Source organism: Periplaneta americana, chromosome 13 (assembly GCF_040183065.1).
Source record: "Periplaneta americana isolate PAMFEO1 chromosome 13, P.americana_PAMFEO1_priV1, whole genome shotgun sequence".
Taxonomy (NCBI): Eukaryota; Metazoa; Arthropoda; class Insecta; order Blattodea; family Blattidae; genus Periplaneta; species Periplaneta americana.
In genome coordinates, this window is record NC_091129.1 from 89,715,697 (window position 1) to 89,739,557 (window position 23,861).

Consider the following 23,861-nt stretch of genomic DNA (forward strand, 5'->3'; position numbering starts at 1 on the left):
CGAAAAACTAATTAATTTTAAGGTTATAATGACCAGATTTTACTCGAAGTGCATTTTTTTTTACTTGTTTACAGTGTAATAAAAGCATATATGTCATAAAACCCATACATTTACATTATTTGATACCAACTAAAAACATTCAAACATTAACTACCCCGTCCTGCCCCATGTTCCCCTATGTATGTATGTGTTGGTAAATTCAAGATTGCAGCCCAGTTAGTTGTAGTCTCAAGAATGCCTTAACAACAACAGCTATAGTAAACAATAGTATAACAGAGTTTACTACAAGATTTTGAATGAAATAAGAATAGTTATTTATATAAAGCGAGGAAAGTAATGTTTACTAATCGAGGACAAGTTTGCGCCCTAGCGATAGTGAGGGTTGCAAATAAATAGTCCAAGACTAGCAAATTCTACTTAACTTACGAATTGCATACTGTACAATGTTTTTTCCACTCCCACATTTTAAGTAAAAAAAACATTTAATATTTTTATATGATTTAATATCACAACTGTTGGGAGGGTCGTCGGGTTTTGAGTATTCTTTTGTTCCTTGTTATGCAACTGTTGAACGAAACGTATTTTCATTTACTTCCTAGGGAAGTAATGTGACTTACGTCTCGTCGTCAATAGCAACCAACAATATCATGGTAAAATCCACTCCGAGACAATTTCGAGTTCATCGCTATCGCCACTTAGAGTTTTTTTATTTCTTATAAATACCTATTAATTTGTTAACAAAAATGATTATATTCCTCGTGCATCATTCTCGAATAAAATATTAACTCGTATATATAATATCAAGAAAATACATTAAACAATTTAGGCGAAATTTCTGTACATATGTAACGGACAGACAGACAAACATACGGCATATCCCAAACGACGGTGTCCGTGATGTTGAAAATTTGTATTTCCGCGAAAATCTGAAAATAGATTTTTAGCAACATGACAATAAAGAATTAAATTTTTAGGCAGAGCAAAATAAGATGTAAATTCATGGAAAGAGAAAGTTTAAGGTAATTCGATGTTCTAGCTGCCCATGTAAGCCTAAATCACTGCATACAGTATATTCAAAGTATTACCTGGAGGTAGACCTTTTAAACTAGAGATAAATCTCCAGACTTCAGCGACTGCTTGAATTTTTCTGATTATAGTGCTCTAAAAATTGATCGTGAGAAAAATTAAACATAAAAACAAAGGATACTTTGAGCATGTGATCGAGATTTCATCATTGTTATCATTGTTTTGTTTTAAGCAGATCTCTGTAGCGAAATGGAAGCAAGCTATGAAAGTACAGATTTGAGAAACTATTCTCACGCATTTCCAAAAGAACTTTCAGAAATATATAGGCCCTAAATCATTTTTATACTTATGGAAAATTAAAAGCAAAGAATGGAGCTAAGGAATGGCGAATAAATGAACGTAGAATAATGAATGAATAGTATTTCTGGAGTGATTGCATTTCTCAACAGGAAATAATTGATTTCAACTACCTCCTATGACTTCTTGGTGAACTATAAGCCTAGAAGGTAAAGTCTGAGCGTATATGGAAAATAATTCATTACATACATACCTTCCCAAGATAAGTATATTGGCCTACGCATAATTCTTCGATAAGCTTTTATGTTTATGAGGTCATCAGAACATGGATATTCTGCCTCATAAACAAGATTTCACAACTTATCTCTATATGTTCTCCATAATATCGGAACATACTGTATATGAAGTTAAGTAGAAAAATCCATTACTATCACTACACGACGCAGTGGTGGCCTTTCTGTCAACATATTTACCCATCGAAACACGATGTCCCGTCACAGTGACGGCCATATAAAATAAATTTACCTTTAATCCTACTGAAAACATAATCTATAAAAGCAAAATATAAGTGTTTTACTACATAAGCACTAATTCTCTACCTTCGAAAGGAACCTCCTCGGTATTTTAAAGTCTCTTCCAGCAGAAGGATGTGAAACTGGGTATCTGACGATCAAAGGCACTTGTTTATATGCGTGATGACACGTATAAAATCTGAAACGTACTTAACTGAAATTAAGATCACACGCGATAACGCCTGCACGAAGTTGCATCGACTCAAATACTTGGCAATATCTTGAAGCTCGCATATATGACACTAATAAATAAAATTTGTTTTATTTACACTCAATGAATGAAAGTCGCGTCCCTGAACCAGAAACCCACTTATAAATACAAGAAAAAAGTGTTCGGTACAGGTGGCGTGGGATTTTTTGGCAGTGCCAGGTGTGGCGTCGCAGAAACAAGTGTTCGCCATTTTGCCACCGAGCTGTGAGATATTCAGTTCCAACACCTTATGGTTCACACCGCTAATAGAAGCGGTTATAAATAAGAGCAGATTAAAAACACTTGAAAGCGTAGGTTATTTATATAATTCTCACATTCCAACATATGCACATCAATCTTGCTACCTCACACAGCGAAAGTACTTCTCGCTGCAGTAGGCTTGCAGGTCCTCAAAACCAATTTGAGCTTGTTCCTTCTCGAGTTGCTTTCAAATCTATATTTATTAACATTTCTAAACATCTTATTCATGTGAGATGCTTAATAAATATGTCCCAGTGAACATAGGAATAAATAATACAAGGAGCTAGAAAAAATATAAAAATGTCAAAGTAATCACACATGTTATGAATTTACGTAAATATACTATTTACGATTAAAGCAACAAACATAACTTTTCTGTTTTTATTGCTTTAATTTTGTGTGACATTATTTTATGTAGTATAAATTGCCTGTTTCTTATTTTATTCATATTTTCATTTCATTCTGAGCTTATATTTTTTGGCAAAAGTTTGCCTTAATTTTGAGCAGTATTGAATGATATAGTATAAACGAGCTTGAAACATGTTATTTCAAGTGTGTGTCTAGGAAACACACTTCAGTAATAATTCATTTTATTGCAAAAATAAACACCCGAAGTAAACTGCTGTGTAGTGGGCGAACGAATGTAAGTAATATATATTTTTAGTCTTTATTTCTTTCTTGTTCTTTCTCCCTTCTCAGATATTTCATCACATTTTTTCACTCATAACGATTACTGAAGTGCTGTAATGTAAGGGATGGTGAACTCGTGAATTGCATTGTTTCATCGACCATAAAATCCAGTAATTAGATTCGACTGTATTTGGAAACCTTTCGGACCGAAAGCTGCTATAGTAATGTTTCATAAAAATTTTCGAACACAAGACTCTGGGCGGAAAGCCACTTAGTAATGTTTCGTCTAACAGCTATTAGTCGTAAATTTTTAATATATGACTCCGGTTAATAAGTTGTTAAGATAATGTTTCATCCAAAATCACTTGGTAATATAGCCTATCTATTTTGAATAGACCTACAAAATTCCAGGCGGAAAGCCGTTGAAGTAATATTTCTCTCATTTACGACTGGTCACGAATTTGAATATAAGATTCCGAGTGAAGAGCCTCCGTAACAATGTTTCGCTTTACAGCGTCTAGCCATACACCTGTTTTAAATACAAGATTCCGGGAGGAAATCGCCGTAATGTTTCGCCTAACAGCGCCTAGACATATTACACCTGTTTTATGTACAAAACTCCGGGTGGAAGGCCTCTGTAGTGTTATTTCGTCATATAATTTTATTACATATATTATATATTATATATATATATATATGATATTCTGAATATAGAACTTCGAGTGGAGAGTCGCTACAGTAATGTAATACCCTATTAGCATCTAGTAAAAATGTTGAATATAGGATCCCGGATGGAAAGTCTCTATAGTAATGTTTTGCCTAATAGCGCTGGATTAGAAGGTGTGGATGGAAGCAATGGCCTCCACGCTCTCCAGACATGACATCATTGGATATTTATTTTGGAGCATACGTTGTAAATAGTCTACAGTGTTCGTATTCGCAACATATAACACTTGAAACATCGAATCAAGAAAGCTACTGTATCGATTACTACTAATTTTATTTATCGAGTGTGACAGGAAGTGGAACACCGTTTAGATATTTGCAGAGCTCATGTAGAATATCTACAGGGTGCATTTAAATTCAACCGACAAACTACCAAGAATATAGAGGACACCAATTGTTTACAAGATACAGAGTATCTATTTTATTTGAAAACTAATTTATGCTTTATCGTCTTACTTTTCATTTTACTTATAACAAAGTCATAATTATTTTAACGAACCATAATCAAAATATTAAATTAATGCTGTAGAGTTGTACATACAAAGCAAAAAATTAACACGTGGGTATAAATGCACAATAATATAACAAAAATAAATCACTGCAAATTTTGTTCAAATTCGGATCCTCCTGATTCGATACAGTCTCTGCATGTCATAATCATTTATCGCCGACAATCGCAAACTTATCAGGAATTTCTCTTAACCTAGCAGGCCAGGATATTGGTCCACCACCACTCCCAATCCATCTGTCACGAAAAGCATTGTAAAAGCACTTACACTAGTCGCCTGGGATCTGAAAGCATAGCGGTCGTTAGCTTCGTGTGTAAAACAGAGAGTGTGCAAGCGAGAGTATATGCTATAATATTGCTTCTACACCGCGTAACGTCATTCATGCTTGCAGATCCCAGGCGGGAAATGTACGTACTTCAGCCCGAAAATGTGCTGCTGCTGTTTGCATAGTGGACTAATTTGGGGTACAGTGTGAGTGCGTAGGCTACGTCCTACAGGAAGTAATTTATTAATGGATTTTTCTCTGGAAACTTTCGCGCCCAGTTCCTAAGAAACAAAAGGTTTCCTGCATGTAATTTACCACCTCAAAGTACTTTAAATTATGTCTCCTATCTGTCAACACAGACCGTCGACTGAATTTAGAATCACCCTGTATAAACATGGCAGAAAAACTATTTTCTTCTTAATTGAGTAATTAATATTTAATATATACACTATCTACCAAAAAGTAATTGGGCACTGTTTTTTGTCCCTTTAGAACCTCGTGGTACCACCTCTTGTTGCTATAACAGCAGCCACCCCGTCAGGCATGTTCTCCACTAGTTTGTGTAGGATATCCACTGGCATGCGTCGCCATTCCTCTTGCAATATGGCACTCAGTTGGACAATGGAAGTTGGCCGAATTTCCCGAAACCTCAATCGCCAGTCCAATTCGTCTCAAAGGTGCTCAGTGTGACTGAGACCAGGACTCTGTGCAGGCCAGTCCAACCGGTGAACATTATTGTCTGCATACCATTGCATAGTAGCCACCGAAACATGGCATCTAGCACGTAAAATCCTGGGTGCCCAATTACTTTTTGGTAGATAGTGTATAATATATTATGTTCCGCTTAATATATATAAACTTTTGAAATTCGATCCCACCATGATTTTTGGAATACAGTGTATTTTAATAATGTGTTTTGTTTATCTTGAGATAAAATCCCTATAAGATAAGAATTATGCCTATATCTAACGTAAGATTTCTTTTGAATACCTGTTATCTTCTACGTTGATGATGCAATGACTAGTGTTGGGGACACAGCTGTGGGACAAGATGGCTGTCTGGGGGTACAGCCCCTGCACGGCGGACCCATTCGGACAGCGAACCTCAAAACTGTTCACTTCTAAAATCCCGCATGCTGTGTGGATGAGTTCCTCGTCAAATCTGAAACACACGGAAATATAAATCTCCATTCTGACACGAACAAACACTGAGAAATATATTGCACACAATTCTTTCGAATATACGAGTATAAATTACTCAGAGCTATATTTCTATTTCTGAAACAGGAGCATAATTTTTTTTGTGAAGTCTTTCTGGTTGCAAACTGGAGATTCTTTCAAATGCTTATTCTTATACTTTCCAAAACTTCTGTTGTCATCTAACTCATTTTGTAACTTAAAAGATCAAAGATGAGAAGCTGGTCTCGTGATAGGAGGCTGTGCTCGGTCGGGAGTTCGAAACCTGCTTGGACAGATTTCTGAATGGAAATTTTGCGAGGTTTTTCCCCGACAATAAGGCGAATGGCAAGTAATCCATGGCAAGTCCGCGATTCCATCTTGCCAAAATACCACCTGTCTATAAAAATAATTCCACTCACGCTAGATAACCTTGCAGTTGATAAAGCGTCTTTAAATAATCAATAAAATAAATAAAGCGTAAATAATAATATTAAAGTGCGAACGAATAAATTACACAAAACATTTTAAAATACATAAAATACCTTCTAAATACAAAATTTCTAGTAACCTACAGTGATGAATTTAGGGTGTGGCGCGGGGAGAAATTTCCCTCCTGAATTTCAGAATGTCCCCCCTGAGACTTCAGACAGTTTTAAACTAAAAGAATATAATTCATACAATAGGCCTCTTTTATTTAATTTGATGACTTTTCAGTACGGTAACTAAAATAAATTCTGTTGTGTAAATTTTCAGGTATTTGTTTCCTTGAAGGTTGCTGGTCTGTTGGCCGATCTTGATTGATTGAAATTTATCCCTCTGAACTTTGAGTCTTAATTGTTAAGTTAAGAATTCAGGTGTGCTGTGTTTTCATTCGTGTAATTTTCAGTGTTAGTTTTGTTTAACAACATCATCATCTACTTCAAGCTGGACCGATTCCGATCCGTTCCGACTCAGAGGTCGTCTTCCATCGTAGTCGTGCTCGACCAATACTTCGTTTTCCTTTTGGTTTGTATTCGTAAAGGCATCTAGTTGGTCTTGATAGTGTCATTTTTTGTATATGTTGGAACCATTTTTATTTTCTCGAATCATACTATTTAAGTCAGTTATATTATTATGCAGCTTATCTCGCATAACATCATTCCGTACTTGGTCTCTTAGGGTATATCCAGCTACATAACGAAAGAATTTCATTTCAACCATTCCCTTATTTTTTGTATTCATGGTCAAATTTTCTGATCCATACATTAATACAGGTAAAGCCATTGTTTGTAGAATTTAGATAATGTGTTCTTTCTAACTTTATTTTTCAATGTTCTTTTGATTGTTCCACACAAGCTCTGAAACTTGTGTACTTTATGTTTAATACCTCCTTGATGGATAGATGAAATTTTGCATCCTAGATAATTAAAACTTCGAACCTGTTCAATGGCTTTATTATTTATTATTATTTTTCATCTTATGCTGTATTTACCTTGAAAGGCTATCCATTTTGTTTTATCAGTTGAAATTTCTAAATTATATTGTGACATTATTTTGTTAAGCTGATAAGCTGATATCTGTAGGTGATCTTCGGTTTCTGCAAAAATGACTTGGTCATCCGCAAATAAAATTGTATCTAAAATTGTTTTATCTACCTTAAAATTGTCTTGTTTAGGAAATATAATAATTTTATTTACTAAACTAGAGTATAGCCTATACAGTAAATATAAATATTTCAGTGTATGATGGCAAAATAACAGATGTTGTTTACTTTCCTAATAAGAAAAGACTACTTATTGAGGAGTCAATGGAAAGTGCATCCGTTGCATTTAATGAAGAAAATTCTCCATGGACTTTAAATGAAAGTGAAATCTGTGGACAGGTAATTCCATCTATATTGCCTTCAGCTGATACTGTTTGTAATAGAACGACGATTAAAACATGTGGACGAGAAATTAAATATAAAAAAACGATGGGAAGCTACTTGTATTTCGATCATACTCAAAGTGGTGCATTTTGTAAACTGTGTGAAATTCATTTAAACAATGACATTGAAGCTCTTAAAAAAAAAAAAACAAGCAGAATATTCATATTAATTCCCATTAAAAACTTCAGAAAAACTATTGCAAGACGCAGTCGTCTAATCTTTTAATTGGTTTATTTTACGACGCTTTATCAACTGCGATGGTTATCTAGCATCTGAGTGAGATGAAGGTGATAATGTCAGCGAAATGAATCGAGTGTCCAAAGCCCGAAAGATACCCAGGATTGAGGGAAAACCCCGGAAAAAACCTTAACCAGGTAAATTCTCCAACCAGAATTTGAACCCGGGGGCTTTCGTTTCACGGTCATACATGCTAACCGTTACTCTACAGTGATGGACTTGTCTAATTTATTCGATCAGTAATTACTACTTGTAGGCCTACAAAATTTAAGTGGTTTGTGTAAAAATAATACTTAACATCGCCTTTATGGGACAATTTTGCATATTAATAAGGATGTAACCATCAAAACTGTATATAATTCATGTTTCAGGAGAAAGGAAAATAATTTCAGGGGCAGATTTCATTAGGCCTATATTTAGTATCACAACCATATGACTAAACAAGAATACAAATTTATTCAGCCATTGAACGCAATAATTTGCTGTTATAAATAAATGTTTTAAAATTACTTTTCCCACCTATATCACACATTTCAAGAATCTGATGTTAGATCTATATCCTTTTTCCGGGGAGGTCTTCACATTTTTCTATGTTCCCTTTAACATAGATTGCCTCTGTTGTTGTTACGTGAAATCTGAATTATTGTTTCTTTTGCTGTCAGTTCCACCTCCCTCCCCATATAGCATAAAACCCCCAGAGGGGAAAGGTCTGCATTGAACACTGGTAACCTACGAGTAACCTCAGGCTTCATCATGGTTATACAGAGCCATGTGATAAAAATGAAGAATTATTCCAGACACGTAACTACAGCAATATGGTATTCCTGGCGACAGATGTATAAATTACCATGAAGCACAAAAAGTGATAAAATATGATATTGAATTTTGTCGTCTGGTTGCAGCGATAGCACAGGTTGCAGGCACAGAATACACAAGGAGACACCGAAATGTTGCAAAAGATACTATAATATCTTGCAAGAACATGGGACTACTCAATGAAACTAACTCATGCTACAAGTACCAAACCTCGCAAGATCTGGAAAATGATAAGTATAAGTTGAATCTGAATGGAGAAATTTCTACTGAAATGGTGCAACATACACGTATATAGAATTATAATTACGTTGAGTTAGCTAGTTTCTTAAATAATGAAAATTAATTTAATAATAGTTTATTCTTATTGGAAGTATGTTACAGAACAAAATATAAATCTAAAATGTATATATCAATATACAGGTAATAATATTAATGTAGTGAGATTTAGCCATTAAGGGGTTAGGTACAGTCTACAGTAGTAAAATTTTGGAAATATTCAACTTTTTTTTCCTCCATTACTGTATGTTGTACAATAATGAAACTTAGTTGTGAAACACTGTCCTTCTGCTATATGAAAAAATATTTTTATGATTTAAAAAAATTATTTACATTTTTTTTTTCAAAATTTATTTCACTGTGCAGTGATGAAGATTTTCCCACATAACTCAAAAACTATCCAATATTCTGTGTTGAAATTTTTTTCTATGTATTTATGCATGCCATATCTACAATATGATGTAATATTACTCCTCTACCTTTGATAGATTGTCTGATAAAAAATAAATTCATTTAAAAATGGTCAAATATCAGTATTTTCTTCTTACACAAAATAATAAAAAAATATTATTTATTAAGGAATGTAGTTGAAAGAACATTATATTGTAAACATGAGTTTCAGCAATAAAATAAAAGCGAGAGAACATGAAAAATTTAACAAGTTTATGAGTTATGAGGGAAACGCTTCACCACTGCACAGTGAACTACCACCGTTTTGAATTTTGAAAAAAAAAAAAATAAATAAATAAATAAATAAATAAATAAATAAATAATTTTTTTTAAATCGTAAAAATTACTTCATATAGCAGGACAGCGTTTTACACACACCAATTTTCATTTTTGTAAAAGGTACAGTAATGGAGGAAAAAAATGTTTAATATTTCCAAAAATTTTACTGCTGTAAGCTGTACCTAACCCCTTAATGGGTTTGTATTATATTTAAAGAAATTAGTGATAATAATAATAATAATAATAATAATAATAATAATAATAATAATAATAATAATAATTGACAGATATTAGATTCATTATAAGTAACAAATGTTAATCTGTAATACTAATCTATTAACCAAGAATTTATGTAATTTTAACCTAACTGAAGTCATTGTCCAACAACCCCTTGAGGAGGGAAAGAGGATTGAATATTAATATAATGTACATCAGTGGAAGGATTCGATGTGAAGTAAACGAGAGCTGTTTACAGTCTTGTTCAGTGACGAGTATCATCTGACACAATCGAAACTGTAGTAATTGTCTCGGATATTTTAAGGCTTGGACCAAATCCTTGTGCAGAACTTACGCAATCTGGCAGCTTGACGTGTATCCCGCTATTATTAACAACAGCCCTGACAAGTTAATCAACAGTTTGATTTAAGTGTCTATCAACTGTGGTTCGGGAACCATACTGAAATAATTGCCAACGGGCATCCGTTCAGAAGATATCTACGATTATGTAATTTGGTTCAGAGCCCTCAAATATCCATCATCACATTCTCCCCATCCTTTCAATTTGTCATTTAATTAGATCAACACTTATTTACGCCAGGTGTTAATAACCTCTCCTCTTAAGTTTTCGTTAAGTGGACGCTCTACCAGTGGCGTAGCATGAAATTGTTACCAGGGGAAGCTAACTCAAGTTGTCTTTCATGCAATATGAGAAAACGTATTACAAAACTATAGTCTTAAAATAAATAGTAGTCAATGTCTAGTAAGCAGTCGAAGATTGGTTGGAACCTCGTAAGTAACACCAATAAGGCATGACCTCAAACGGTACGTAGTAAAATATGATTTCACCGTTTACACATATCTCTAACAAATAGTCGTTTGTTTTTTGGATCACACTTTTGTTCGTAAGTCAGTCTTGATAATAGAATTGTCATAAAAATTCAAGTAAATTGGTGTGAGGAACTGTTATTTCACTCATTATTTATTATATCAGCCACAATGCACACTAACACTTCAACTGAACACAATTCACGAAAAGGGATAACTCAGAAACTACTTATTTTCAATGTCAAAGCTAGCTTCTTGCTAGCCTTGCGACCAGGATAGTTTAGTTAGAAAGGGATGGAAAATCTGCGGTGTGGGTTACACAGAAGAATGAGTGTAAAGAAACCAGTCTGCTTGGAAGCTGGTGTGTGCAGGCTTCTTATTTACTGCTGCATCACAAATCATCCTGAGCTGCCAGATCACAATATTTAACGCGTAAGTATAAATTCTATTAAAATTAATAAATAATTTTGTCCATAGACTGAAGGTTTATTATGAAATTATTATTAACTGGGGAAGCTGAGCTTTTTAGCTTACATTGACGCTACGCCACTGCGCTCTACTAAGTTTCGGCCAATTTTGATCATTTTCTTCATTTTTTTTAAATATGGTGCCAAAAAATCTACGGTTTCTTTAGGAATACTGCAGTGAAGATTTCATCACGATACATTAATTATTCTAAGACAGAAATTCAGTTTATCTCATATAGGTGGTTATTATATTCAGAATGTATATTATAAACTTCAAAGTGATTTTATCGCAAATCAGAATTTTTTTACATTTTAACTTACTAGAAAATAAGATATCTCCTGAGTGAGTACGCTTAGAGTCATGAAATTTTGCACACATATTCATAACACGTCTGTTCATGAAATTCTGCATTTATGTACAAATTTGGCTATTGTTAACACGTTTTTAATATAGGGCAGTGAAGAAGGAATACTAAAATATAAAGAATAATTAACTGTTCAAAGTTACATTTTTCTTTACTAATTAAGTAAAGTGATCGAAAAAAACCAATGCACCATTTCATTACAGGAAGTCTTAACTTCATTTTACATTTTTAGGAAATTGATTATCTTTATGTGAGGCTCAGATAAATGTTTATTATTCGTAAAAACGAAAATTACTTTTAAATAAACAATATGAAAACTTTCTGAAGTTATTTTCAACATAAAAATTTGAGAGAAAATGTGCAGATATATTTTAGCAAAACCTAAGCGATGTAAAATATTCAAGGAGATACAATGAAAATTGCTAAAATTACAAAAACGTAGTAGCTTAAACAAGACAGTAATTAATTACACATAAAATAAATGAACTTTCTGATAGAACTCAGCCTACATTCTCCCACATGGCTGAAACTCAAACGGTAATACATATTAACGATAGAGATATGATATTATAATGTTCGACATGTAAATTTCCTGCATCTATTACATTAAAACAAATCGTTTTAGTCATGAAAACTTTACAGTTACTGTTACCTACATTTTAACACACTTCTCCACATACTCATTACTTCCTTTAGTGATTTACAATACTATCTCTGCACCAAATTTTTAACACATCCCTTTCAATATCAATTTTTCTACAAGTTTGTTCCTGGCATTGACAAATCTTAAACACGTTAGGTACTACTCGAGATAGAAAGACGAAAATTTGTATTAACCGTTCATGTGGTAATGTCTTAAAAACTAATTAGTATCCATTATTGATTAATTTCATATAGACAGACAAAATTAAAAAAAAAACATATTTTATATCGGAATTCATTATAATTAATTGATGAACTAGTGGATGAACAAGTGTTAAAAGTGGTGTACGCAAGATTCAAAAATGGAATTCATTAGTTTACATTCAATTTAATTGTGAAGGATAATTATAATATTAATATTTGTTACACATTTCGAGAGTCAGTGAAATGGCTGCCTACCAACTGGATCCCAAATGAAGGTTGTTTCCTTCTGAGCTAAAACATAAACACAACCGGGTCCATTGGCACATTCTAACTGGGTCCCAAGGGTTGCACAAAGCAGGATTGATAGTTACCTACTATGGATTTTAGCATCATATTACTATGATACTATGATACGAGGCGTGTCCAAAAAGTAAATTTCCTGGTGCTCTTTAGAGAAAGAAAACACAATTTCATGGAAAGATTTATTGGAAAAGAGACAGCAATATTGTTGAGCTACTTTCCAACATATTCCCCACCGGATTTGAGATATTTATCATACCGTGGGATCAACTTTTGCATCCCTGTGTCTTAGAATTTCTTGAGGTGTAAGAAAAGATGGTAATCGCTGGGAGCGAAATCTGGGCTGTAGGGTGGATGTTGAAACACCTGGAACTCCTGCAGAAGATCTGTTGTGCGCCGAGCAGTATATGACCGAGCGATTACCGTCGTTTATTTCACTTTTCACTTGGTATCGCCCACTTAAACATGTTTTTCTCTTATTTAGTCTACCCTCCTCTTTCACATTTTTGTTAACTAATCTTGGTATTCTATGAAAGGAATGTGTTAAAATATAACTCTAGCTGTTTTAAGACACGAGACTCTTAATAGGATTTGTCTTTATGGTTTCTGCTACTGGCGCCTTGCACATTCGAGTGTTAGTTGTTAGTGATGGAAGGTTTAATATGAAAATAAATCAGTTTGGAGACTAAATTAGCTGCATTTAGTGATTTAGATATCGAATTTTAGTAGAATGAAAAAGTTAAAATGTATGGGTTTGCCCAGTCAACACTCATAAAGAAACAAAAGGAAATAGAGAATAGTGTCACAAGTGGTAAAATTAATCCTGAATGTAAGTATTTAAAAACTGCGGCAGCAGAAGATGTTGAAGTTTCTAATTTTAAGTAGTTTAGTATCTCCAGTATACCACCGGAACATCTGTTTGTGCTCGAAGCAACAAGAACATGTTTTTGCTGAAGATCTCAAAACCAAAAGGTAAGTATTTAAAAACTGCGGCAGCAGAAGATGTTGAAGTTTCTAATTTTAAGTAGTTTAGTATCTCCAGTATACCACCGGAACATCTGTTTGTGCTCGAAGCAACAAGAACATGTTTTTGCTGAAGATCTCAAAACCAAAAGGCAGAATACAATTTATTTTATTGATGATTAAAAAAACATGCCTGGTTGTTAAATGAATTTGTACTTCAAGTAATAATAATAATAATAATAATAATAATAATAATAATTTATTTTAGCTGGCAGAGTTAAGGCCGTAAGGCCTTCTCTTCCACTCAGCCAGCAAAAAGGAGGGTAATAGTAGGGTAATAAAAAGTTATTTCATTGTCTGTAATGTTGTTTTACATTTATTGCTAATTTATTCTCTTTCAGAACATAAATTTGAGCAAAATTTCATAACCCCTCAATACAACATCAACCCTGAAATAACAATACAATTACCACCGGTGTAGCTCAGTCGGCTAAGACACTTGCCTGCCGATCAAAAGTTGTGCTCGAGCGCGGGTTCGATCCCCGCTTGGGCTGATTATCTGGTTGGGTTTTTAAGAGGTTTTCCCCAACCATAAGGTGAATGCCCCATCTCGCCAAATATCACCTAGATATCACCAATCCCACCGACGTTAAATAATCTAGTAGTTAATACATCGTCGTTAAATAACCAAAGAAGAAACAATACAATTTTTTTAGTCTCCAGAAAATTGCTGTATCGAGGTTTGACTGTATTGGATTAAATGTTCTTAAATACTGAATTGTTAGTATCAGCATTTGTTGTCACTATTCATTTGGTATCTTTGGATTTCCTGTTTCGGAACCAGTTGGTACTATCGCAGTTTGGTACTTAGTTGAGATGAGAACAAGAATGACCGGGATCCTGTTGGTATGTTGTGTCACCCATGTTCTAGCTTGGAACGACAACGTACCATACTTAAAGCAAACTGAAAATTAAACGATAAGACGACTCGACAGACATGGACTTAAAGTGAATCATCTGTAATGCACTTAAAGAATAACTATATTAATATTGATATTTCTCTGTTTCAGGATTATAATGCTATTATTAATTTGGTGATATGTGATGTACATGTTTTATCAATAAAGTGAAACCTTCCTCCTAACGTCCAATAACGCTTGTTCCCAATGAAGCCAATTGGCTTGTTGTCAGTACGCAACTCATCCTGCTTAAGGATTTTCAGTGGTTTCCCTTGGGTTATAAGACAAATTTCGGGATAAGATCTAAAGCAAATGGGCCACGGATCTCCTCCCTTTCCTCTAATTTTCCCACATACTTGGCCCATTACTCACTGCCCTTTCTTTTGCCAATAAATAAATTATTTGTCAATATTTTAGTAAAATCTAAATCTTTTAACAGGGGAATTAAATATACTGTGAGTTCACAGGGCTAACGGCTTCAAAGCTGGGTACTTGGTTCAAAATATAAAGTGCACTGGTACAATAATTAACATGGAGGCATGAGATCATTACTCTGCCTGCCATTATAATTTCAGTTTATCCATATGTCCCCATAAAAAAAGTAGTGGAATATAACAAGCCACTGAGGTCTAACACATGATCGTTGTGAGCTTACCTGTCTGCCAGCTTGCAGACCTTCCTCAGGTAGTCCACCACATTGATCTGGTTGTTCTCCCATATCGGGGAGTCCCGCCGGTCGTCGTTGTGCGCCTCCATGAGCTTGACCTCGGACTCCCAGCGCTCCGGGTTCGATTCCTTGGCGAGCAGCAGCCTGAGCGGCGCGATGCAGTTCAGCTGCGGGCAGACGTCCATGCAGTTCTCCACGGCCTGGAAGCGCGCCCCCGCCGCCCGAAACACCTCGCATTCCGCCTTGGCGTGGCAGACGGCCGCCTCACATTCGGGACTGCACACCGGCCAGCTGCATCGGGAGCACATCACAGAGCCGTCTACGGGGGCGTAACACCCCAGACACATCACGTACGTGTCGGGCTTGGGCCCCACCACCACGGGCAGCTCTGTTAGCACCTGTTCCCCCGCCTCGAGGGTTCGGCTGGCAACTGCATACCTACATATCAACACCGAACATAAATGACAACTGAGATACGGATTTCATCCATTAGTTTCATGTAGGATTACGTCTATGAAGTCGGGTTACTTCGGGCTATGCGATAAACGAAAATAATGGTATAGCGAAAACCGGTGTAATTTTTAAAATAATACACTACACTTATAATGACGGTAGTATAATATTATTATAGAGCAAGAATCCTCATAGTGGTAATGCGTAACGAAGTCGTGCGCACCTTCCCCTCTCTACTCCGCGCGACGACCGAAGGTGATGCCATTTTTCGGCTTAGCGGTAGCATTTTACTCAATTCATTTCGGCATCCGTTGAAGTAACACATTCGTGTTTGGTATCGTTATAAAGGCCCGAAGAGATCTAGTCAATATAATACGAATTTACGTAATTAACGTGAAATTAATTTTGTACATTTTTTTTTCAGAAAGTAGATGCTAAGCAATACCGCTTATGAACGTAAGAAATGGTAAAATTCTTAACAGGAGGGAAGAGTATATCAAATGGGATCGAACGAGCCCAAAATCACTAGCATCGATCAAACTTACGACTGGGCCGTCCGGATTCGTAAGTCGCCTTTGTTCAAAACAAATGTTTTTATTTATCATCCAACACATGACGTAGTCCTTCGCAAAACATCACGGCTCAACTGCACTTGAGCCTACATATTTTATTTAATTATTCTTCAATTTAATAATATTCATGTATTTATTCTGGTAGAGTTAAGGCCGTGAGGCCTTCTCTTCCAAGTGAAATATACCGGTACATTGAAACAATAATAGTAGTAATATTAATAGTAATACTTAAATATAAAATCGTTATCATGCACTTTAAGGAGCTTATATACTACATAATTAAATATTGACTAAACATGATACACAATTAAGTAGTTACATTTTATATCCTAATTCCACATTATAATAGGCCTGAATGACAATTTACAGACACACATAATAACCCATTAAAATTGGCTAACACTCACAAATCAATTCCATGTACAAGTATGTAATTCTTAATTCTTAATTTAAATTGATTAACTGTTCGTCAATCCCTGACATGACGAGGTAAGGAGTTCTATAGGCGACAAACTGACACATTGAAACAAGATGAATAGAAAGAGATATGGTGACGAGGAATGGATAATAAAGCCTGATGTTGATTCCGCAATGTTGCAAGGTTTACAAAGCGAGTTCTCAGATATTGTGGAGTAGAAGTGAGTAATATTCTAAATAGAACAGATAAAGAATGTACAAAAGAAAGTGATTAAGGAGCATTAATTCCAGGATTAACATTAAATAACGTTAAATATTAGTTTCTGTATTAAAATAACTTTACCTTGGCATCAAAATGGTGTAGAGAGAGTAGACGTAAATCTTTGTAGTGTTTTTGCTTGTGTGCTATTATACTCATGAACATAGTGGACATTAGTCTTTTTTTGTTTTGTGTACATAAAATAAGTTTCCAAAACAGATATTTCGATAACTTTCGGAGAACGTTCTGCTTGACAACATCAACCGATGGCGCAAAGATGGCGGACATTAGTGGACTGGGATAAGAAGACCTGATTAAGAGCGGTTCGACAGCGACATCTAGAGACCTTGGTTAAGGCTATTGCGTCATGCTCTCAGCATAACATGACCATAACTCGTAAACAAAGTGCTGTTTTGAGACGGTCTCAATCAATAACGTATTTCACCCTTATTATTTCCCGATCCATCTTTTACGATTTAGCTGTAGCAAGCGGTTGAAGGTATGCAAAATTAAGAAAAGTATTACATACTTTCGAGTTATTGTTTAAACTATGTGTAATTTTATTTTGGGAATAAAATAAACATAATTTTTGGATTGATTAGTTTTTATTCTTTAAGTTACACATAACCCCAGATCACATATAGATTGCTCATTCCAATGTTAAAATCGGTTGCACTTTGAAGAGAACAACCGCCAGGATCGCCACCCGTCCGCCGTAAACGAACACGAGATGGAATTACAGTCGCTAATGCAATTCAAATGGGAGTTATAACGTGACTCTTTATGTAAAAACTAGATGGCAGCATAGTAAACCTGACAAAAGTTGTTACCGTCAAAGCCTATAACGCAGAGCAATCTGGGTATATATGATCTAGGATATAACATATTCTTGTAAATACTTTATAGGTATTAAGTTATTAGCATCCAAAGACGAAGTTGCGTCAGTGTTACGCGAAAATCTGTCCATTTCATTCTAGTGAACTTCAGATAATAACGTTATTTAACGTTAAAATGTAGAAGGGAAGGAAGGAAAAAATTGAAGGATAAAAGAAAATAAGAAAAAATGGAGTGAGAGAGAAAATAAGTGGAGAAAGAAAAAAAACACAATTAAATAATGAATGGATAAATAAAGGTAAGATAAAAGGTAAAGGTAAGCCCCTTCACATGCCATGAAGACACTTGAGGACATGGAGGTAGAGCTCCAAGCTTTATTGACCTCAGCACTAGAATGAGGTGGTGTGGTCGGCACAACGCTCCGACCGCCTTATGCCCCGGGAAATACCCGGTACTCAATTTTATAGCAGGCTGAGTGAACCTCGGGACAGTTCTGGAAGTTTGGCAACGAGAAAATTCTATCACCACCCGAGGTCGAACCCCAGACCTTCAAGTCCGTAGCCAGCTGCTCTACTAACTGAGCTGTCCGGCCGCCGATAAACCTAGTGCATATATTTTATCTTTCCCGCTCGCAGATCTAGAGCGGACGCGGCAGTGCTCAGAGCAGCTGCACATATGCGAGCAGGGGGGAATAAAATGTATGCACTGTACTAACGATAGAAAGAGGGTAAGAAATAAGGAAATGAAGAAATATATCAACGAAACAGCAAATAAAAGACGAAACGAAGTAGGAAGAGAAGACGAGAGAAATTAAAGAAAAAAGAAAGAGAGAAAGAACAAAAGAAAGAAGAAAGAACAGACATAAGAAATAACGAAGGAAAGAAAGAAAGAAAGACATAAAGAAGAAGAGGAAGAGAGAAATAGGAAGAAGTAAATAAATGAATAGCCAAACTAGTTTCTGATGACAGACAGTAATAAATTCAGACAGTGATTCAAGGAAAATCTTTCTAGTCCTGCAAAATTTCCTTGAGATGCGTTAGGTTTTCAAAGTTCGTAACTTTTAAATTACCTAAAAGAACCCCACAATAAAATATTAAACAGGCTTAAATTCGATGCCGAGATAATCTCTCATATTTTCAACCATAAATTCCAACAATCGAACCCAAAACCCTTTTGTGGAAAGATGATTTCATTCATTTATTCATACACCAATGTGAGATATTAGGCCTGTCCATCCTTGACCGAAATCCCTCACAACTTAATCACAGTTTTTCATATGAACTAACCTGCCCAGTTTGTCATTCTTGAGCACCTTGTAGGACTTGCATTTCTCCTTATGCTGGCTCCAGTGCTCCTTCTGGTGCTCCCCCGAGCAGTAGGCTGCGGCCTCGCAGGCTCCACATTGGTGCTTGGACGGCTTCTTGCATAGGGCGCACGGCTCTCCTTCCTTGGGAGTCGAGCTCTGCAAAGAAACAGAAAATCTGAGCAAGACCGTGGGAAAACAACGACTAGTCATGCGACTTCTAGAAAATGATCAACTACAGTTCTGCCGCTGAATCTCTGTACTCAGTGTACTCTACTACGCGAAATAGAAAGTAGCCTATACGGATGAAAAAAAATCAGTGATTTGTATGTTTATCGCTAGCATGTAAAGTCAGCCCGTACAGCCACTTACGCGGCAAACGGCAAACTTTTATAATTAATAATCTTTCAACAGTGGCGGAATCCTAAGCAAGACACTGAAATACTTGAAGAGACGTCACTATTATTGTACCGAATACAATAAAAGACACTAGAACGATTATAGGCGAGAAGAAAAAGTAAAAAGTGTTAGAAAGTGTGAAATATTTATAATGTTTTACGTGTTCAAAAGTTTTTGAAATTTGTTAAATTTTGAACATGTAGGGGGTTCATTCATTCATTCATTTTCATTCATAGTTTTCTGCCCAATGGCAGATATTTCACTGCAAACCCAACATTTCCAGTCTTTCCTATTTTCTGTCTTCCTGTAGGGCAGTGATGTCAAAGCAAGCTCAATTTTCTGACCTTGACGTCGTGCGCGGGCATCAAGCGCTAGGATATAAGAAGGAATAAGCAGCCTGTTGGATTAAGAAAACAGTGGTGTACAAACTTCAAACGGAACGTATGGCTTCTTTCTATTTGATATTATCTATATTGTTTGCAGAACAAAAGTACTAACACCAATTTCTTAATATTTCAGTTAGGTTTTAAACGCTAATAACATAATAAAGAGTTAAGAAGGAATATTCACATAAATTCCATAGTAGTGGATGAAACATATCAATCATAAAAAAGTGATAAGTTCCCCCCCCAAAAAAGAGAGATTGAGTATGACATAAGTTGGAATTGATATAGATGGTATCTTTAGCCTTATAAAAGTAATCAATGAACTAATCAAAACAATATATAGTACAAAGCAAAGTTACCTAGGTACTGTATATGTTTTAAGTGTAATTAATATTCCATAAAAAAACTCTTATCGCATTACGCTTTTAAGGTGATATTGGTGAGCAACTTCCTATCATCAGAATATTAAATTATTTTCTCGAAACCTGCTGAAGCTATAGAACTGACATTTTTACAACACATGTGTACATAACTTTTGCTTATGATGCAACAGTAGTTGCTTTGTTAATTCATTCTTTACAAACATTTTCCATGCGAATATTTTCAAAATTTGTAATACACTAGCTTCAGTAATACGTATTTACGGTATATTAGATTTACGAAAACATTCTTTCAGTACCTGTAAGGCTACTAAATAAATAGGCTTTTATTTGAAAATTTCACTTTTCTATAAAAAAAAGTTGAGAAAATATTCCTTATGAATAAAAAATACAAATTTGTGAAAAATGAGCATTAAAATTAAAACTTACATTCTTATAATGCACTTATACTTCTCAGACAAATCTAAAAATTAACATGGATATAGATTTAATAAGTACTCTTTCCTTTATCTATTCAATCAGTGCTGGCCATCTCTGTATATAGCTCGGCCAAGCGGCATATACCTCTTTCGTCTGTCTCTTTCCTTTCCGCTGTAAAGCGCTCAGGCTCTCCTGAGCTCTAAAGCGCTTGCTTGCGCCTATGGGCATCAATTGACATGACTGCTGTAGGGCATTCATTTTCAGCCGGTGTGCCGCGGTGTGAAAATAGGAAAAGTTGTTTTTTGTTTTGTTTTTTGTTTTTTTTTTTCAATACAGTGGCACTTGACTAGAGTCATTGGCCGTACAATGGCGATAAAAACTAAAAGGAAAGAAAACGAAATAAAGTGAACAATGTCCAAGTGAAACTATGAAGGAGTGGATGTCAGCACTGCTGCATTCTTTCTCTGGCCTCCCAGTACCTATCCACAAAGCTGACAGATGAAAGTGCTGGACAAGTCTTAATGTGGTTTGAGTCCATGGTGTCGGAACATCCACAGAGCATGCAGTGGGGGCTGGATAATACACCCAGGCGGTGGAGGTGATTAGCCAGACAGTCACGACCTACTGCGGTGCGGAACGTCGCAACAGCTTCTCTTCTGGGCCATTCGGGGAGAGTGGAGTTTAGTGCGTCCTTCCAGTGTTTATCTTTAATTTGGTCCTCCAAACTCTTATAGAAACATTGTCTCACTCGACTGCTTATATTTGTAGATGCTATATGGAATGGCAGCATGTTAGAATATGAAAGGGGAATAGTTGTTCCTTTCTTTGCTAGAAAGTCTGCTGCTTCATTCCCGGCAATACCGCAGTGAGAAGTTATCCATTGCAGATGTACAGTTTTATTTAGTTTCTTGATGTCTTCTCTGCATTGTTGAATGTCATCATTAGCTGGTTATAGTAAGTAGTTTCCAATTGCAGATACCGCTGCTTTTGAGTCACTGAGGAGGACAATGTTTGGAAATGGGAAGGACCCGCACAACAGTTGTTTCACAGCAGTACATATGGCTCTTACTTCTCCATCAAAAGGTGTATGGTTGTTGTAGCAAAAAATTGGAAAAATAAAAGTGAAAAGAGTACTAAAAGAAGTAAGTCCACAAGAGTCAACATTCGGCGAACGTGACGCAAGTCAACATTCAGTAAACACATTTCCTCCCAAAACCCTCAAAATTCCCTCTGGTTGGAAACCACTGGTTTAGATTATATGAGCGTGCCGCGGGATTTTAAATTACACTTTAGTGTGCCACATGTTGGCAAAGGTTGAAAAACGCTGCTGTAGGGAGTAAGGTACTGAAAATAGTTGTTCTAGATGTATTAATACATTTTATGAAAAGACTTCGTACAGCTAAGAGCTCGCATTTTTGGGAACCAATTCATTTAACATAATACTAATTAACAGTACAATTGATTCGTTAATTGAGTGCTAACGTCTCCAATTATGGTCACTTAGATCATCCTGGACTGAATCTCCTGTTTTGGATATTCAATTTCTGAGGTGAAGCACCTGATAGAATGTAGGCTTACAGTCCCGAGGATAAGATGACTGGCAAGGGTAACAACTTGAAAGGAATATTTAATTTCAACGTGGGCGAAATATGGCCGATAAATTTTATTTGAAGCCATATTTTTAAGGGGGATGGAATTTGATTTTGGGTGAAAATTTGCATTTTTCCCACTGTATATTACTTCGTTTTCCCTCTTTAAAATGGTGTATCAAAATGACTATACTCTATGTATCCATTTTAATTTTTCGATTTTCTGAGGAGTATACAAGTTTTAATTTTAACACTCATAAATTTATGGATTTTGGACGGAATATTATATTTATTTTTATTTTTCAAGTTTATTCTTTGATTTTTCCTTTTTAAAATGGTATATCACATATGATTATGCTAAAATTATATCCATGTTAACTTTTCGTTTTTCTGAAGAGGGGACGTAGTAGGGGAGAGTCGGGTAGTATCGGACATCGGGTAATATCGGACAGTGAGTTTCTTTCATCTACCACACGATGATAGTACCTGATTGACTTGGTTACGTTTCTGTGATGTCGCATAGAGAAACGTAACCATGTCATTCAGGTACTACCATATGGTGGTAGATGAAAGAAACGCACTGTCCGATACTACCCGATGTCCGATACTACCCGACTATCCCCTATATGTAGCCCTATATATGACTCTCTTTTTTTTTTCTTCCTTTCTTTTTGAAAGGTCATTAGTGAATTGGCGTAAATTTTAGAAAAACAACAAAAACTATATTAAGAAGTTAAAAAAACAATTGTACGAGTATTTTTCTGTTTCTTAATAATTATGTGATATTTTGAGATGAATTTGCAATGTATTAATGATTTATCTTTATTAATTTTCTTAATTTTCATATGATGCAAATTAGTGACTGATGACCATTGAAAACAAATGGATTATGTATTATTTTAATGCTAATTTTTCGTAAGTTTATTTTTTCCATACAAAACGAACCATTTCTCAGTTTCTATTTAATTTTCAGGAATTATTTATTTGGATGTTTTACATGTGCTCAAACGATGTTTTTGAAATTTATTAAATGTTTCATGGGATAATGTACTGAAAATCGTTGAAAAAAACCTATAGAAATGAGAAAAAATGATTTGTCAGATGGAAATAAACTACGGGAAAAGTACTGTTTCAGCACAAATTGAAGTTATGTGTTCATGAGCTGTAAAAATTAGCTGTCTAGCTACGACTGTTTTGAGAGAGAGTTTCTTATGTAAGACATAATTTAACACTATCAAGCTAGATAGTTCCGTGTACCCTTACAGAACGGGCTTCTTTCCCAAGTCATAAATCAATTACACTTATCTTTCAGCTTTAGTTCCCTTCGGAACTAAGCTATGATAAGAATTTTATCGCTCTTAAAAATCCGTCATAATCGATCGGGCTTGAATCCGCCAAACTCGGCTATAAGTGAACACTAAACCACCGAAGGTGATATCAGAATAGTAACATTTACTTAAGATGATAGTCCGTTCAAAGAATGAGATAAGATACACACAATAAATCTTGAAATCGCGGTGCATAAGTTTAGTTATTAACCACTCCCGTTTGTAATGTAATCTCATATAAAATGAATGGACAGCTGGAATGAACCTATATAGCAGCGCAGATGTTGAATTT

The 23,861-nt window shown here is 35.3% G+C and overlaps 1 protein-coding gene across 1 annotated transcript in view; it reads right to left on the reverse strand.

The window, feature by feature from the left end:
• The window catches only part of SmydA-3 (SET and MYND domain containing, arthropod-specific, member 3), a 77,005-nt gene that overhangs the window by 36,602 nt on the left and 16,542 nt on the right, over positions 1 to 23,861 (reverse strand). The window contains exons 2-4 of the mRNA XM_069843499.1: positions 19,051 to 19,226; positions 15,218 to 15,667; positions 5,467 to 5,637 (exon numbers count right to left, since the gene is read on the reverse strand). Of these exons, the coding sequence (XP_069699600.1) occupies positions 5,467 to 5,637; positions 15,218 to 15,667; positions 19,051 to 19,226 (797 nt within the window). The remainder of the gene's footprint in view (positions 1 to 5,466; positions 5,638 to 15,217; positions 15,668 to 19,050; positions 19,227 to 23,861) is intronic.